The sequence below is a fragment of the Oxyura jamaicensis genome, chromosome 23 (assembly GCF_011077185.1).
Source record: "Oxyura jamaicensis isolate SHBP4307 breed ruddy duck chromosome 23, BPBGC_Ojam_1.0, whole genome shotgun sequence".
NCBI lineage: Eukaryota > Metazoa > Chordata > Aves > Anseriformes > Anatidae > Oxyura > Oxyura jamaicensis.
Genome location: NC_048915.1, coordinates 6,167,981 through 6,185,377, shown reverse-complemented (window position 1 = coordinate 6,185,377; position 17,397 = coordinate 6,167,981). Strand labels below are relative to the sequence as shown.

Here is a 17,397-nt window from a genome sequence, read left to right as displayed (position 1 = left end):
AACACACCAAAACTGTCCAATGACTCAAGTTTGTTTAAAAAATAAAGACATTGTGAATCCCACTTTGTACTAAGAGAAGAGAAAAAAAAAAAAAAAAAAAGACGTCACTTCAGGGTATCCAGGAAGCTCTCCCAGTGCAGTTTCAACCCTGATTCCTGCCATGCTTAAATCCTGCTCTTTAATGCCAGGATGCCCAGGGAACACCATGGGTCTCGTGCCACAGAGCAGCTCCCCAGCACCACAACCAGCCAAGCATGAGAGCATGGGCACTGCCCCTGGCATGCACAGCAGCTCCCCAAGCATATCCAACTGCTCTGGCACCTGGAAGCAGCTGTGCTCTTTAGGGCAAGGGAAGAAATATAAGAAGTTGTCACTCCCAGCATGGAGACAGTGACAGACTGGGAACAGAGGGCCTTTTCTTTCTGGCACCCCCACAGGGCAGGGAAGCATTCAGATAATGACACAGAGTAATAGCACTCCAGACCTTTGGGTTTCTTCTAGTAGCACTGCTTAGGTGTAGAGTTGGCCCAAGCACTAAAATTTTTCTGTCGGGACAGGGAGGAGGAAACCTGGCTCCACAGGACCTCAGATATTGGTAACAGCAAGTCTGATAGCCCATACAGGTGGGTGCCTTGGAGCAGTGGCACGGCAGAGGATGCCACCTCTACCATGCTGCGTGCAGCTCCCCCAGCACCTCCTGCCATGGAGGCTGGGTGGGTCTGGTGGGAAACACCAAGCTCCCACCAGCATCACAAGACTCTGACATGCATGTTTGGAAATGAACAAGCCATTGAAAGACAGAGAAGAAGAGGGGAAAGAGAATGATGAAAGAGGAGATGGGAGGGAGGGGAGTAAAAGGCTTTTACTTACCAGCGTTGCAGGGTGTGCCTTGAGCAGTTAAAGACAGAGCCTTATGGAGCAGTTCAGCCGTATCACACACAGTGTAAAGCTTGGTGTTAGCGTCCAGCATGCGACTGTTTTGTTTGCAAAAAGAACCCCACACACAGGTCGTCCTCTTTCACTTTGTGTGTTTTGTTTAAGTCCCGGAGGGTTAGTTAAACTTGTAAGCAAGGATGTCAGTTAATCTTAAAAACAGTTGACGTGAAACACAAACTGTACAGGGACACATCATGCTCAATTTAGCGCGTTCTGCTTTGCTTTTTTTTCTTTTTAATTTTATAACTTGTCTTGACAATTGGATGTTTCCAGCAAGCAAATGTTAAGAGTCCTTCATGCTCCCTGTACAATGAAGCAACTGTACCACACAACAGCCATGTAATAATCTCATATATGGGCCAAGAATGTATGGTGGAGCCATAGTGCCACCTTGTTTCTTTTCCTGGGCTTCGTCAAGAGCGTGAGTGAAAACTATTCTGACTTGAGCCCTACAGCACACTCCTGCTGCAGGGAAATGGCCCAGCGAGACCAGGAGAAAGCTTGCACACCAAGGTCATTTTCCTGCCCAGGAGGGAGGAAAAGGGAAAGGGAACAGCGTCCTTTCCACTGGCAGGCTTCTCTCAGCTGCAGGAGTGGCAGAGGTGTTGAAGCTGTGATGGCTGAGCCGTGACCACCACCTGGAGCAGGCTCACTCTGCCAGACGGGCTAACGGGACTCGCAGGGTGACAGACAAAATGTGTTGGAAAGCCCAGTTCAAAAGGGAGATGCCGTATTCGTAAGTGAAAGCTGTAGATACAGATCTAAGATAAGCAGCCCTATCCCCATCTTCCCCTGATCTGCTAGAGCAGGGCTTCACTCACGGACCCAGCAGCCCAAACCCGCACCATATCCAGATTTGAGTAGGCCGTTGCTTCAGAGTACAGGGAGCCAGCAAGCAAACACACAAATATATCCATTGACACATGTATATACACTTATATAACACGTACATGTATATCTGTGAATGACTGAGGACAGCTCACACCAGTACAGAGGCAGTAAGGACGCGTCTGGAGCTCCCCTACCCCACAGGACTGGCAGGAGCACTGAGCCCACAGGGCCCAGCTGGGGGCAGTGCAGAAACCGTGTTTGCTGGGGGCCTGGTGGGACAACGCAGTCCCCTTCCACTTGGAGGGCAACTTCATTGAGGCACAACCCAAACAAATCCCTCACCAGGCCCTGAGATGCGTGAGGCCACAGAGGCACACGTGCTTCTGCAGAAACCCACCTTCATGTGCCTCCTGCATGTGGGCCGCCTGCGAGCCCCAGCCCTCCCTGGTTAAACACTGCACAGGCATTACTTGAGGAGACAGGCTTGCCAAGGGCACCACTTTCAGGACAGAACTCCATTTTCCTCTTTGCCCACCATGTGAGCAAGCCAACCTTTTTGCACAAGACACAGCTCTGACTGAAAGCATCGCAAAGGACAGCTCCCTCTCAGTGACCTACAGCAGCAGGTCAACGTCTCCTGCTCGGCCACCAGTGGCCACCCCAGCCCAGACACTTCAGGTCATGGACAGAAGAGATGGGAGGCAACCACATGCAAGTAAGAAAGCTGACGGGCAGAGTGGCTGGTGGCCATGAGACACACAACCGAGCACAACCGTGTTCACACCCTGAGGAGAGCCCTGTGCCGTGTGGCCAGCGGGCCGAGTGGGGACCAGTACCTTGTGCTCTGTCTCCTGAGCCAGCTGGCTCTGGAGCTGCTGGAGCTGCTCCGAGGAGTCACTGCAGAGCGCCTGGTAGGTGTCCTTCAGAGCAGCGATCTGAGCAGAAATCTGTTCCCTCTCCTGATGGGAAAGCCTGCAAGTGAAAGGAAAAACTCTAAGGGAAGTTACACAAACCATCTCCCAGCTCCCAAGAATGAACAAAGTTTTCTCATGAAGGAAAAGGCTAAACCCACAATGAGCCTCCTCTTCATACTGCCCTACTTTTTGCCTGGCACAGTGAAAATGAGGCAGAGTAATTGTGCTCGGCAAAGGCTGACCTGCATTATAATGACCAAATCCCCAAATATTTGGGGTTGGTTCACTACTAAAGTAGATTAGTATTGTCCCAACAAAATAAACAGGTTTTGTAGTTCATAGTTGTTGCAGATGAGAAAAATGGCCACTTTCCCGTGTAGCTAGGCACTGTTTTCAATGGCAATCAGGCACTGGGCTCTGAGGACAGCAGCCCACCAGCACCCACCTCAAGGTAACTCAGCTCCCCCCTCTGCTTCCCCTGCCTCCCTCCCTCCTCAGGCTGCACTCACTTGTGGCTGTGCTTTGCCAGGAAGATTTGTGAAGTTTTGATGGCCTCAGAGACCTGCTCCTTCTTCGCAGCCAGCTCCTCATTGAGGGCCTGTTGAAAAAGCACAAGGTAGCTTAATTCAGCTGTGGAAAAAGAGCTGAAGTTAAACAAAAAGCCTCACAGTTGCCCTCACAAAGCATTCCATAGAAAGCCTTGGGGCTTTTGGTCATTAGAGATGTAGAAAAGCTCTCCTGGAAGCAGAATAATGCCGTGATACAACAAGGACAGGCACATGTAACATGCATTGGTCAGAGATGGACAGAGAAGGCCCTGTGTTTACCTGCTGCTCTGAGATGGACTTCTCGATGTCGCCCAGCTCTCTGCTGCTCCTGGCAGCAGCCGTCCTGCCTTGCACGCTCTGCCTCAAGCCCGAGGCCCAGCCCAGGAGCTCCTTCACCTTGTCCACATGCTCCTGCTTCTCTTCCTCCACTACTTTCTGCAAACAGAGGAGGAGAAAGACAACCATGTCAAGGGGGTCCCAGCTGTCCAGAGGCAGAGAGGCTCTTAGGAGCAGCACCTGAGACACAACCTAAACGTGGAACTGAAAAGCTGAGGGTGGATATCAGAGAGGCAAAGCAGCATCCTTGGGGTGCCAGGAAACGAGCCTGGACGATTTGAATGCAGTTCAGTTCCATTCAGTACCCTTACCTCCTCTTCCTCCAGGCGCCGCAGAGCATCGCTGATGTACTTCACATGCTGTGTGGTTAGTGTCACCAGAGCTGTATAGCGAGTCCGCAAATCCATGAACTGCAAAGGGAGAGATGGAGAAACAGGACGCATCGGTCACAACCAGTGATTCAGTGCAACGTACCATACAGTACACGACAGGGATGCACCATCTCTCCCTTGAGAAGATCCCCAGGCACCTCGCAGACCCAGTATAGCACCACTGAAATGCAGCAGCTCTGGAGGGGAGGGATGTGGCCACACACGGCATGCTGCACAACACTGGAGTGAAGGGAAGACTCTGGTCACAGACACTGGGGCGGGTGCTCAACTCTTACAAAGAGGGCCACTGGGATCTTTAAAATCCACATGGAGCAGACAGGAGCTCAGTCTCTAAAGGGCTCATCCCAAAGATGCACACACAGTAATGCTGCATGGCGCTCTGGTTATTTACCTCGCTGGGCCGAAGGGCTGAGCCGACCCTGCTGGATTTGACCCAGGGGTTCCCAGGAGTCTAGGTATTTCATACCTGGTGCTTAGAGCACTAAGCCATCCTCTCTGGCTATTGGAAAAAACAGCGAGGGTGGAAACTTTATTTATACAGAGAGTTCAGCAGAAAGGAGCTCTTTCCACAGAGACTGCTTGGCGATTTGCTCAGAGTAGAGGAACCCCCCTGTACCACTGCCCCTCACAAGGGGCGCAGACGCGTTCCCACCTCCTGCGTGATGGTGTCTGAGGATGAGAGCATGCGCCGACGTTTCATGGGGGACTTCTGCTGTGACTCCACAAATGCCCGGTATGTCATGAGCTGCAACTCATAGTCCTGCAAAGGAAACCAGGGTGGAGAGAAAGATGTTACTGTCACTTCCTTCATACCCTCGGATCTCTAATTCCTTCGGTTTTGCCTGCACACACAGTCGGATCTCTGCTGCTCATGCCCAAAGTTAAGAGCATGCAAGATGCAAACTGTCCTGGGGCTGTTTCTGCCCAGCCAACTGTGCCCTAGGTTTAGGAAGGAGCCCATACCTTGACAGCAGCCGAGTATTGCTGGGAGAATTTCTGACACTGGTCCAGTTTGGCTTGATTTTTCTCAATTTCTGCTGCCAAAGCCTTCAACAAAATTCAAAGCAAAAATGGTTGTCAAGATGACTGCCGCAGGTGAAATGTGCTGAATTTCAGTCCCTGTCCTTTTTAGTGAAGCCTTAAAGACTCATTTTTTTTTTTAATGCAAGGCCCATTTCCACCTCAAGTTAAGCAGCTTCTCTGCTTCTCGGACAGCTCAGGCCTGCATTCTCTTCCCCACCACATTTCACATGCCTTAAAGCATTCATGTTTTCAAGCTTACAGATGGAAAAAAAAGACACGATCACTGCAGTGACCACGCTGTCAAGACATCTCAAGCTCCTGTCTCACCGTTTGCTGGCTCAGCTGCTCCGACAGCACCCGGCTGTCCTCCGCCTGCCCAGGTTTCATCAGCTCCTGCTGGATGGTGATCTCCTCGATCCACTGGATTAGGGCGCTGTGGCACTGCCGGTAATCGCTCAGCACCTCCTGGATGCTTTCCAGCTCTGTGTGGCTGAAAGGAGAATCAGGACAAGAGGAGGGTGAAGACCTGCTGCAGGCTATAGGGATATCCCAGTCCCCAGTGGGACTCCCAGCTGGAAACGTATCACTGCAAAGCAGCTGGCCGAAGCTCTCAGCTGAAGCATGAAAGCAATTCTGCAAATGGAGGCAGGTTTCTCACCGGGTCTCAATCTGGGTGCAGACTCTCTGCCAGCGATCCCACAGCTGGCTTTCCTTCTCCTGAAAGCGCTCGAGGTCGATGCTGCGCTCCTGCCTTAGCTGGTACAGCTGCTCCCCCACTGCCTTCGCCTTTGCCATCTCCTCCTTGAGCACGGAGAACACGGAGCTCTTATCCTTCACTTCCCCAAGCCATTGCTTCAAAAAACAGCAAGAGACAGCTTGAGTTTAACTTTAAGGAAAACAGAACACACAGCTTCCCCTAAGGCTGCCATTAAATCAGAGATTTTCTGCTTTCTGTAGCTGAAAATCCTGAGAAAGCTGCAAAGAACAAGCTGATTACAGACTTAGGAGATGCCAAATGGAGGGGAGCATGTTGCCAGCTTGGAGCAAGTCAGATTGGATCACCAGCCCGTCTTAGAGCAGTGGACACATAGCTGCCAAGATGTTCATATATATTAGCTTGTGCCCTACAAGTGAAAGCACAAGGCCATAGCAGCTCCTTTACCTTTACAGAGCAATAGGGGATCACATAAGGAGGACAAAACCTCCCTGGCAGCTATTTTGGGCAAGAAAAAAGAGCACACAACATAAATTCAGCACAGAAAGGGAAGGACCCTGCTTGACAAACACCGAAGCACTGGCTGGTTTCTCCCTGCACACTTTGAAGTGAACAACACCAACCTGTAGGGCAGTTCTGTGCGACTGAATAGCTGTCAGGTCAGCTGGGACAGCCTCCTCCTGGCTCAGCTTGACCTCATATCCTTTGACCAGAGACTCTGCTCCTTGGGTGCTACGAATAATGACATCAACTGTCTTCAACCTGGCAAATCAGAGAGAGACAGCACATTGACACCCAAAATTTGGCAGAGATCCTCTTGACTGTGAGGCTGTCTGCACCACCTGCCGCAGACTGATGGCGCTCAACACAAATTGTTGGGTTAGAGAAACAGAAGAAAGGTTTGTAGCAGAGTCGGGTACAAAAAAGTACCCACGAACAAAGGCAGGTCCCAACTCACTTGTCCAGGTAGATGGAAGACAGCCCGTACATCTGGTCCATCTTGTTCACCACCAAGTCAAGTTCAGAACGCAAATGTGGCGTGCTGGACCCAGCAGGAGCTTTGTCGAGGAAGCTGTAACATCTCTCAGAAACGTACCGCAGGTCGGATTTGAGCCTCTGCAGATCCTCCTGCACACGCTGTGGAAGGAAGGGAACGAACATGAAAGGGGCGCCCAAGCAGGCAGAGAAAAGCAGGATTGTCCTGTGGACAGGGATGAAATCAAGCAGGAAGTTCGCTTGATTTCCTGTGTGCTTTCTGTGCAAGATCCCCTCGAACGCTGCAGAGGCAGGCACCCACTGCCCACACATTCAGCACGGAGAAGGTAAAGCCAGTCCAGGCACAAGCCATGAGCAGCTCTCCCCTCCGTGGCTCTCAGCAGCACTGACCTCCTGCTCGGCGATGCGGAGGATGTTCTCCTGGATGCTATCACCATCTGCTCGGGTGCTGCTGGGGGACTGGATGCGGCTCACGAGTCGCTGCTCACACTCCTCCAGGCGCAGACGGATGTTCTTGAGCTCAGAGAGATACGTTCTGGCAACAGTCTCATCCTTGTCTTCTGCACATCACAGACAAACCAAAAGAGCAGCTCTCAGCCCTGCTAAGTTCCTTCCTGGAGCCCCGGAGCCACGCGCAGCACTGAGGTGCTGGGGGTCTCAGCTCAGGTGGAAAATCAAGTGAATCAAGTGAATCAAGTCAACTCATTCAAACAGTGCTGATAACAAGCCCAGCCACAGGACACCTCACGTGGCAAAGCTAAGGCCCCCAGTCCCAGTGGGACTCGGTCCTGCCGTGCCCCCAGCTCTGAACACTGGGACTGCGGCTGCCAAAAACATTTTGTTTTTGACTGAACACGGAGAGGGCTCTGTGCTCAGAATGTGTCCCGACTACTGACTAAACTCATCTCCAACAATGTTAGGATAAGAGGACTTGGCAGTTAACCTGAATATGCAAAGCCCAAGCCTGCTCTGCAGGAACATCACCGGACAAAGGCTGAGCATTTGAATGGATGGAGGAATAAGTAGAGCAGCTGCACACACCATCATCCAGCCAGCTCAGAAAAAAATGAGAAAATGAAGCCGTCTCTAAATCCTTTGTTTATTAGTCCCCACAGCTCCTGGTTAATCCATCAGCCCTGTGAAGCTTACCATTCTCCATGGACTCCAGCAGCTGTCGGATGTGTTCCTTGGAAGACTCCACTTCTTCCTCCAAGCGCAGCCGGTCTGACACCGAGAAGAGCTCCGAGTCCCGGCTGTCCTGCAGGAAGTCCTCGTAGTGCGCCTGGAGGCTCCTCATGGCTTGCTGGCACTCCCCTTGAGCTAGGGATCTGAGCTGCAAGTGGAAAAGCAACATCCATTTCCAGCCTCCTGCAGATCACCTGAAGCCAGCCTCCCAGCTGCAGCACTTCCATTTGCCAAGTATTTTCTCTTCTGAGGAGAAAAGGCAAGCTCCTCCATACTAGCCTCGCATCTCCCTCCAGCCTTGCTCACTCCCCAGTGAAATGCTAAGTCCACAATCTCTTATTCTTATTACAGTTCAGTGCAAACGTTTTTACTTGGAAAAAACATAATCATTTTGTGCTGAATCCCACTCAAAGACCCTTGGCTTCATGGTCCTTGTGGTCTCTGCTCTTCCCTTTAACACTTCTTTTCATGCCCATCCACGTGAGGAAAGCCGGCAGTGCAGCAGTGCAGCTCAGGAGCCAGGCACACAGAAATTTCTACCGTACCTTTTCCATGCTGAAGCTTTGCACCAAGGCGATGTCCTTCCGCAGGTAGTTCCAGGAGATGAGGCTCTTTGTGTTCATGTGGAGCTGGTGCCAGAGAGCCATCACTTTCTGGTACAATTGTTCAACCCTATGAAGGGAAGGAGCAGATCTGTCAGCCCCAGACCTCCCCAGCACACCAGTCCTGACGCTGTTCATGCCGGCCACCACTGGAAGCAGCAGCCCACCACGCCAGCAATCCCAGCCTACAGCGACAGTCCTGCCTTCCTGCTGCTCAGTGCTGGAGTTCCCTCCAGGAGTCTCCCCTTCCAAACCAGTATTTGTTCTTTTACAAGCTACCAGAGCAGTCACTGTGACAGAGTTTGCAGCCCTATATCCACAAGGGATTCCTTCCTTCACTCACCCCTGTTCCGCCACCCCGGCTCCTTCCCACAAGGAGCTGCTCCTACCATGCCATCACCCTGCCTCTTGCAATTCATGCTGACCAAAGACCAGGCAGGGATGTTTTCCCCTGCCTCCAGCACAGCAGACCTCTGAAAAGTAAATAACCACCGTGCAAGGGGTCCCTGCACCCCTGGAATTCCCCTGCAGCAGAGACCAGCAAATTACCTGTTGGCCACCTCGATGGCCTCTTTGTTGGGAGGGGGGATCAAGAAGCACACCGAGGGCACCATGGCCTCGTTCCCTGTGGGGCTGATCACCTTCCACTTGGTTCTCTGGGAGTTGTCTTCCAGCACGCACTCGTCGTTCCTGCAGATGGTGATCTGCAGCGGCACCAACACCCAGCCCGTCAGAGCCGGCAGCAGGGCTGCTCGCACCTGCCCTTGCTGCCAGCCCTGTCCCGCGGAGGATGGCCAGCCCCCATGAACACGGCTCCATTTCATCAAGCAAAAGCAGATTACGCTGCCCAGCAGCACAGCATGCACTGTCTGGAGAGGAAGGTGCTAGGAAATCAAACAAAGCTGGCTGCCACCCATGTTCTTGGTTTGGCTGAGGTGGGTGAAGTTCACCCTCCTCGAGGAGAAGGACTTTAACTCCTGCCCAGAATAAATCTGAGATGTGGAAGTCTCCTCCAGGAGAACCAGCCAGCTACTTCCCTCCTTCCCTCTTCCCACTCCATTCCTGCTTGTCATTGACAGACAAACTGGTCCTAAACCATCACAGGCAGCACTCCTCTGCCTCGTTCTTGGATGCTTGCTTGGAGCCTTGCCAACACCTCCCAGCCCTCACCTCGATCTGCCGATAGTCACAGACAGCCTTGATGGGGATCGTGCTCTTCACGAGGTGCTCCGGGTTCCTGGGCCTGAGCTGCACAATGGTTTTGGAGCGGCCCACCAGGCTGGCGACGGAGCTCTTTGACTGGATGAGCTGCTCCTTCTCGTCCTGGCAGGAAGAAGAACGAAGCATGGGTTGCTCGAGGACGAGGAGGAGAGGACTTTTCTCTCAAGCACCTCGGCACCCCCTGCCCCAACGCCGGCCTTCAAGAGGCTGAACAACCACGTAGGGAGGAGCTGGCTGCCCTGACCGGGATGGGAAGAAGGGGTCAGGAGAGACAGGGTGGGAGGAAAGGTGGAAGGGAAAAGAGTTCAGCTTGGGCTGGGACCTCTCCACTACTCCTCCCACTGCCCTGCCAAGCTGCATGCACGCCTCTGGCTCTTTTGCTGCTAGGACAAGAAGACACTGTCTTTCAAAAGGGAAAAAAAAAAAAAAAGAGAGAACACAGCATACACCAAAATGAAAGTCCCAGGAGATTTAAATGGCAAAGAGCAGGACAAGCCCCAGCCCAAAGCCAGGGACACCGAGTTGCCTGGAGTAGACACCACAGAAGCATGCTCCCTTTTCTAAAGCAAAGGATGAAGGCGTGTTTAAATCAACGGCTGGAATGGGGATACGATGAATTATGTGGGTAAAACATATCAGGAGAAGTGGCTAGTGGTGGAGTGATCGCACAGGTCTCTGGATTTAGGCAGAAATTTGCTGGCTGGAGGGACACGTTGTGTGAGTGACTCCCACAAGTCCCTGCTGGGTTCGGAGATGGGACAACCCAGGGTACTGGTGGCAAAGCTCCCACGGAACAACCTCCGGCCACTGATGGAGATTTGTGCGGATCACGACACTGGAAGCTCGTGTGATTAGTTGCAGCTAGCCTGATCTGGCTGCAGAGGTTAAAAAGGATCCCAGACAAAAGCTCTCCCTCATGCTTTGTACTCTCAGGGTTGGTTAGTGTGCTAAGAACAGTGGAGGATAATTTAATGGTAAAAAACAAACAAAAAAAAGAAGAAATGATTAAACTACCTGTGCCTGTCCCCGGGAGCATGATTGGAAGAAATACAACTTTAACTCATTAGGTAAGAAAGAGAAATAAAGCTGAGCTGGGGCAGCTGCCCCAGTCCTGACCCTGTGGACGCTCTCCAGCACCAGCCTCTCCCGCCCGCCGGCTGTGTCCCAGGGCTGCCAAACATGGCTTGGAGAGCCCTGTGGGCTGCTCCACGTCCTGGAAACCCTGCAGGACAGAGCAGGACGGCCCTGGGACTGTGACAGAGAGGACAGGACCCCCGAGCCTGCAGGATAGGGGCCAGCGAGCCCTGGCCCAGCTGCTGCACCTATTGTGAGCAGCCAGCGGTGGCATCGCAGCCTCCCTGCAGACACATTGCACAGCAGTGGAGTCCACCAAAAGTAAAACCAAAGCAGCCACCAGCCATCACACACAGATTTAACCTCCCTGATGTTCCATCAGGGCTGAGGTTAACTCACAGCCCAAATCCTCCCTGTCCATGTCTTCAAACCCCATCTGAGGCTTGGCTACCCACCACCCACTGCCATGGTGCAAGGGATTCATGGCAGATTCGGTCTATGCAAAGAGTAGAGCTTCTCCTCCTACCACCATGCTCTGAGGGAGCTAACGAGCTGCTAAGAAGCAGCAGGTAATGACAGCAGGTTTCAGGTCCATGGGATGCCTCTGCCAGCAGAACACGGCCACTGCCACGCAGCTGTGGGCAGGCACCGATGGGAGAACTAGCTCAGACATTTTGTTCTCCAAGTCTCTACCTACGGCCTCACACAGACAGCACTTGCCACTGCTCTTTACCAAGGGGCACAGGAAGATGGTGGCAAGTGCCCCTAAACAAGGACCTGTCCCCTCCTGCAGCCACCAAGGCCCAGCTCTCAGCAGCAGCGTTCAGCGCACGCGGCGGTGCAGGCAGGTCACACACAGCCTGCGCCCCACGGCCGTGTACATCGGCACACAGCAGCTCCACTGGAATGAAGGAGATGGACCGAGATGGGCACAGCCATTATGTGAAACTGTCACAGAGGGGATCAAATGCACTCCATTTTCGCTGGAAAGCGAGAGGGCCACGACCAGCGCTGCTGCAGTGGAGCAGGGCAGGTGCTGCCCACCTGGGGCGACAGGGACTTCAGCAAACCCACCATGGAGTCCTGCAGCAGGTCCTCCAGCCGTGTCAGGCTCGTGTTGTGGTCGCAAGAATACTTCCTTTTGATGGAGTCCTGCAGGTTGCGCAGGTACGTCTCCGACTCCCGGGCATCGCTGAAGAACTGAAAAGCCAAAGAGCGTCACAGAAACCTACACCACTCAGCCCGCCCCCATCAGCAACTCCCAGCTCTACTGGAGACCACCCCAAAACCTCAGCGAGCAGCACCCTCCCGCTGTTTGGTAGCACTGCAGGAGCCATGAGCATCCCACACAGATGGCCAGAACCGCACAGAAGCTGAGCCCTCTGGCCCAAGTGAGATATTCAGTGAGAGCAGGCTACCCACCACCTATCTCACTTGTTCTCCCACACTATATCTCACTCTGCTCTCCCACAAACGGGCACGCAGAGTACGAAGCTGATGCACCAGGATGCAGCAGCTGCTCCATCGCAGCCCACTCGTGCCGCGGGGGAATGTGGGGCTCCCCTCCTGCATACCTGGAAATAGGCAGCGTTCTCCTTCACGTGCTGTTCCACACACAGGCAGAGTTGCTTAATCCACTGCCACTGAGTCTGCACAGCAGCGCTGTAGGCCTGGGAAACACGCAAACAGCAGTGAGTGATGAGCGCTTCCCAGCAGGAGGGTCACAGGAAGGACAGCGCTGCCGCCGGTGGATGTACATAGATGGGCAAGATCTGGCTGCAGCCAGGATTGTTTGGACGCAGACACAGAGCACGAGAAGGCAGACCGGGAACCGGCACACACCGGGGGCTGCTGCAGATGCAGGTTTGCCTTCTGCCTGCCTGCCTGCCAGCAAAACACGCGCTGGACGCAGCGTGTCCCCACAGCTCTCTGCTTCACCACCACAAAAATGAGAAACGGGGCGACCCCCAGGAGCCGCGACCATTCCCTGCAGCCCCACGGTGCTGGAGGGGGCTCGTGCTCTGCACAAGCTTATCGGTGCCTCATCACCAGGCAGGGCATGTTTGGGAATGGCTTTACATTTCTGTGTCCCCAGATTAAAACAGCTCTGTCATGGCTCTGCCACCACAAAACGCCACCAGCTCTGAGAGCCTGTGAGGGCCCAGTGGGGCAGGGCAGCAGCTCCGCGCATCCCCAGGGCCATGCCAGGTTGGCTCCCCCCAGTTCCCCCCCTGCCTGCTCACCTCTACAGTTTGCTTGGCGGGGTGGTTCTCCAGGGACAGCAGCTCAGCTGTGTCCTGCAGGGACCGCAAGATGTCCTGCTTCTCTTCCAGCTCCATCGTCAGCTCCTGTGTGAAGGACATGAGCAAAGGCCAAATCTTGGCTATCAAAAGCAGCCTGCTCTCAGAGCACGTGGCCAGCTAATAAAACAAGCGGTAACAGAGCACTGCAGTAAACATCAGCAGATCTCAGCTGCCGATAGGAAACCAGCAAGGCTTGTCAGAGCAGCACAGCCGTTTCCCATCAGGATGCCTCCTGCACCAAACACACGGGGCAGACTTAACACAGATGCTGGAAACCTGCCCAGGGACCTCTCCAGTTCCAAACATTACAATTGTGGAAAGACAGCGATTTATTTATACTGCTTTAAAGAGGAATCAATTTTCCTCTTTAGCCCAGACTCTTTTTTTACTACATAAGCATGTCCTTAGTTTCAAGCGGTGCTAAAAGAAATCCTTTGATGACTTTTCAACTGATGCACTGATGCTCAATTAAAACAGACGCTTTTCTGTGCCTTCAGCTCTAGGGAGAGATCTTTTATCAGCTGTGCTCAGGAGCTACAAGCTCAGTGACTTGGGAAGGAGCGTGCTACCTCTGGGGACTTGTGCAAGTAGCTGAAGGTGCCTGAGTATCTCAAGAGCGGAGCAGTGTAATCCACAGAGCACCCATCCTGCCAGCCCAGCACCGGGCCACTCACTCACCGAGAAGTAGTTTCTCTTGGCTGCAATGTTTGGATTGTTGTCACTCCAGTCATATGCCAGCTCCTCTTCTTCCTTCTCATTCAGCCAAATCAGCTCAGCAGTGGCCCGAGACACAAACCCATGCAAGCTCTGCAGGTGTCTCAGTCGGAAGCTCGAGGTTTCCTGAACACAACAAAGTGACCCGTGTATGAGCTCTGGGAGCAGGGGCTGAGCCTCGGGCAGAGACACACAGCTCCTCTGTCCTGCTTGGAAGACAAGTGGTTTCCCCAGCCTCCTTAGCAGGGCAGGGATGCTCGACCTGCGTGGCCAGGACAGACCGGGCACCCCCCTGCATTGGGGGACGTTGCTCGAAGTGCACACGAAGCCCACTCACCATCAGTTTGCAGTACTGTGTCTCCAGCTTGCCAAGCGTCTCTGTGTAGCTGGCACGGAAATTCTGAGACATTTTACCCTGAAGGATGAAAGCGTTCCTGTTACCTGGTGCAGGACAGCGTCCTTTAAAACCCCACCTCCAAATCTTTCTCCCCAGCTCTGTATGTGCAAGAGGAAGAGAGGATGGCTCGGGGCAGCAGTCTCTTACACCAGCCCAGCATCATTCACAAGCTCTGTCCTTAAAAGAAAATCTACCCCAGCCACTTTCACCCACAAAAGTGACACCCCGATGCCCTCCCCTTTCCAAGCGCAGTGCGAGGCCCAGCGTCACCCCATGCACAGCACCATACCTCATACACGCGGGCCTCCTTGACGCTGGAGCCCAAGTCCTCCACGCTGGCATGGATGTGCCGCTGCGCCTCCAGCTGGGCTTCCACGCTCGGCAGGTCGCTGCCCCACTCTGCCCGCTCCAGCCTCATCTGAAACAGGCCAAGAGGTCCAAGTCAAGCTCCTGCAGAGCAGGAGTGCTATCTCAAACGGACCCGAGGGCAAGGAAACTCCTAGGTCACTGAAGAGGCAACAAACATCACATCAGTCCTTGTAGGTTTTTCCAATATCTGCTGAAAAATGGGATCACAAGAGGCCAAACTCAAGACAAAAGCATCAGTGCTCTCCAGAAACTCTGATCCATCAAAACAATTACTATTTGCAGATAAAGGCAGGAAAAAAAGCAACTCCAGGCCATCTTCAGTCTTCTCCAGCTTCTCACCTTCCCTCACCAGCATGAGGGGAGGCAGGCAGCTAACTCGGTCTGGTCTGGGGATGCAGAGAGACGGCGCTCACCTGCATTTCCTCCACCCAGGCTAGCAGCTCGTACACGAAGCGGAGGCTGCCTTCATCTTCGGAAGAGGAGATGGCCACGAGCTCTGTCCTGGTCATGGGTTTCCGGAACCAGGAGGCAGAGGAGGTGTGCAGCCCTTTGGTCAGAGGCTCGCCCTTCACGTGCGTGGTGCTCAGCGTGGAAGCAGGCGCCAACTCCAGGGTGGAGAAGTGGCCTTTCCTGTACAGGTTGGTGCACTCGAGCCTCAGTGTCACCAGCTCGTCTTGCAGCCGCATGATCCTGGCAGAACAAACAAGGCACGTGTGAGCAGACGGGGCTGGTGCTGCACTGCCTCCTGGCACGTACGCGCCCTCCCTCCCCACAGCAGTGCGGAGGAGCCTGCACACGCTGCTCCAGGCGTGGGCTGTGTGAGCCATAGCTCCTCTCACCTGAACACCAGCTCCTCCAGCTGGTAGTAGTTCTCATCCCGGAGGATCTGCACATCCACCTGCAGCTGGTGGATGAGCCCCTCGCACTCCTGCAGGTACATGACCACGTCGGACTCGTACTGCACCGGCTGGCCAGACTCCAGGTGAGCGGCGTCCTGCACCGAGACAGAGGAGCCTGAGGGCTGGGTCCCCTCCAGCCCAGGCACACGGGCAGAGGCAGAGAGACTGGGGTGGAAACCCAGCACTGACTTCAAGACTGAAAGGAGCTTTTCATCCTCAAGCTTGACTCAAATGGAGGAACATCCACTCCTAACTCACACAGCACCCAGGACATCCCCTTTAGAACAGCTTCTGCTGATGAACTGAAAATTGTTCATGATGTAGGCTCCCTGCAGTTAGTGACTGCTATTAAATGGGTACCTCGTTTCTTGCTTGGGTTCAACCAGTTGCACCCAACCCTTGCTCCTCACTGCACCTCTTTCTCCCAGAACAAAACGCTCACTCTTCTGAAATGTACTCCACACCCAGGTAGCTACAGTCTGCCACCAAGTTTTTTCTGCCACTCTTTTAGAGAAAAAAAGCTTTTTATTTTATTTTATTTTATTTTATTTTATTTTATTTTATTTTATTTTATTTTATTTTATTTTTTAAGCCTTATGATACCAGAAGCTATCCCAGAACTGTAGTTCTCTTCCAAGCCAGCAGCTCTGCAGAGGTCCAGCCTCGCTAGCTGCACTGCCAGCAGCAGCCTGTCTGTCCCCAGGATCCTTGTGCTACAGACCACCGGGTATCCACCTGCACACCTACAGTCCTGCTGCGAGGGGCTCAGCATCACAGGCAAAGAAAGCTGCCCGAGGAACCCCCCACCCCACACAAAGAGAGGAACAGAGATGGGCATAAAAGAAGAGGCAGAAGAAAAACCACCAGGAGGGAAATAACACCCCCCACTCACAGCTTGCAGTGTGTTCTTCGCAAGAGTGAGTTTTTCTTCACAGCTCAGAGCACCATTCTGGATTTTGTTCGCGATTTGTAGCAGCAACTCCAGCCTGTGACGACAGAGGGAAGAGAATGAGAAACGCTTTGGGACACCCCCCCAGGCAGGGGCGCAGGGGGTGTCCCCGCAGGGCTCTGCCCGTGGCGGGCGCAGCACCGACCTCTCCACCGCTGGCCGCAGGAGCTTCTCGCGCTCCAGCATCTCTATGATCAGCTTGCCCCACTCCTCCTCCACATCGTTGGGGTGGTACCCCTGAGGCAACTTGATGCGCCCAAATTCAATCCATACCTGGAGAAAACACCACCAGAATGGCATTTCATTCCTCCTGCTTGAGCTGGCCAGAGACAGACTCCAGCAAAGAAAGTGGGGCTATGAGGCAACAGCTCTGCCTCCGCTCCTGCTGAGTGCTACTTGCTAAATAATTTGCCCTGAGGGTTATTTCCACTTCTCTAATCCAAAATAAACCTGAAGTGAGCACACTTTAGTCTTGCTAAAAGCACAACACTCCCACCTACAAACCTCTGGGTAGCTATGACAAATCTTACCTCTAACAGTTTGTAGAGCTCCTCTATCCTTCCTTTTTCCTGCTCTCTCGCTGGAATTTCAGTTTCTTTGAAGTGTATGTATTGGTTATAAAGTGCCTGGGATGAGAAAGGTTGCATCAGAAACCACCCCGGGGAATGCCACTGCTTGGCTCTTGGCGCCGAGGACACGGAATTCTGCAGGGGGACCTTGCCCAGGACCTACCTTTAACTCTACAGGGTTCTGGGGGAAGGATTTATCTGACATAAGTATCGTGTGCTGCTTGATCCAGGAGATGAGGGACTCCACGCGGGTCTGGTACTCCAGCCACCTCGAATCGACCTCCTGTGAGGGAGAGCACCCTGCTCAAGCACCGCCAGTGGGCAGGTCCCCACAGGGCAGAGCCTGAACCCTCCAGACCAGTGCGTTCCCGGCCATAGCAAGGAGAGAACCCCGGCAGTGCCATCGCAGCTGTGGCATGGACCA

At 53.4% G+C, this 17,397-nt stretch overlaps 2 protein-coding genes across 14 annotated transcripts in view; one reads left to right on the top strand and one right to left on the bottom strand.

The window, feature by feature from the left end:
- MACF1 (microtubule actin crosslinking factor 1) overlaps positions 1 to 17,397 on the bottom strand; it is a 141,943-nt gene that overhangs the window by 77,501 nt on the left and 47,045 nt on the right. For all 13 annotated transcript variants that reach the window (XM_035345795.1, XM_035345796.1, XM_035345791.1 and 10 more), the window contains 27 exons: positions 17,137 to 17,256; positions 16,935 to 17,030; positions 16,550 to 16,677; positions 16,348 to 16,441; positions 15,396 to 15,550; positions 14,970 to 15,246; positions 14,477 to 14,605; positions 14,128 to 14,205; positions 13,755 to 13,916; positions 13,017 to 13,121; positions 12,348 to 12,443; positions 11,848 to 11,973; positions 9,649 to 9,801; positions 9,028 to 9,182; positions 8,422 to 8,548; positions 7,841 to 8,024; positions 7,082 to 7,251; positions 6,654 to 6,832; positions 6,319 to 6,457; positions 5,639 to 5,832; positions 5,308 to 5,470; positions 4,921 to 5,004; positions 4,610 to 4,717; positions 3,877 to 3,975; positions 3,509 to 3,664; positions 3,191 to 3,279; positions 2,604 to 2,739 (listed from right to left, as the gene is read on the bottom strand). In XM_035345795.1, the coding sequence (XP_035201686.1) occupies positions 2,604 to 2,739; positions 3,191 to 3,279; positions 3,509 to 3,664; positions 3,877 to 3,975; positions 4,610 to 4,717; positions 4,921 to 5,004; positions 5,308 to 5,470; positions 5,639 to 5,832; positions 6,319 to 6,457; positions 6,654 to 6,832; positions 7,082 to 7,251; positions 7,841 to 8,024; positions 8,422 to 8,548; positions 9,028 to 9,182; positions 9,649 to 9,801; positions 11,848 to 11,973; positions 12,348 to 12,443; positions 13,017 to 13,121; positions 13,755 to 13,916; positions 14,128 to 14,205; positions 14,477 to 14,605; positions 14,970 to 15,246; positions 15,396 to 15,550; positions 16,348 to 16,441; positions 16,550 to 16,677; positions 16,935 to 17,030; positions 17,137 to 17,256 (3,702 nt within the window). The remainder of the gene's footprint in view (positions 1 to 2,603; positions 2,740 to 3,190; positions 3,280 to 3,508; positions 3,665 to 3,876; positions 3,976 to 4,609; positions 4,718 to 4,920; positions 5,005 to 5,307; positions 5,471 to 5,638; positions 5,833 to 6,318; positions 6,458 to 6,653; positions 6,833 to 7,081; positions 7,252 to 7,840; positions 8,025 to 8,421; positions 8,549 to 9,027; positions 9,183 to 9,648; positions 9,802 to 11,847; positions 11,974 to 12,347; positions 12,444 to 13,016; positions 13,122 to 13,754; positions 13,917 to 14,127; positions 14,206 to 14,476; positions 14,606 to 14,969; positions 15,247 to 15,395; positions 15,551 to 16,347; positions 16,442 to 16,549; positions 16,678 to 16,934; positions 17,031 to 17,136; positions 17,257 to 17,397) is intronic.
- HMGCL (3-hydroxy-3-methylglutaryl-CoA lyase) overlaps positions 1 to 17,397 on the top strand; it is a 350,359-nt gene that overhangs the window by 313,055 nt on the left and 19,907 nt on the right. The window lies entirely within an intron of this gene.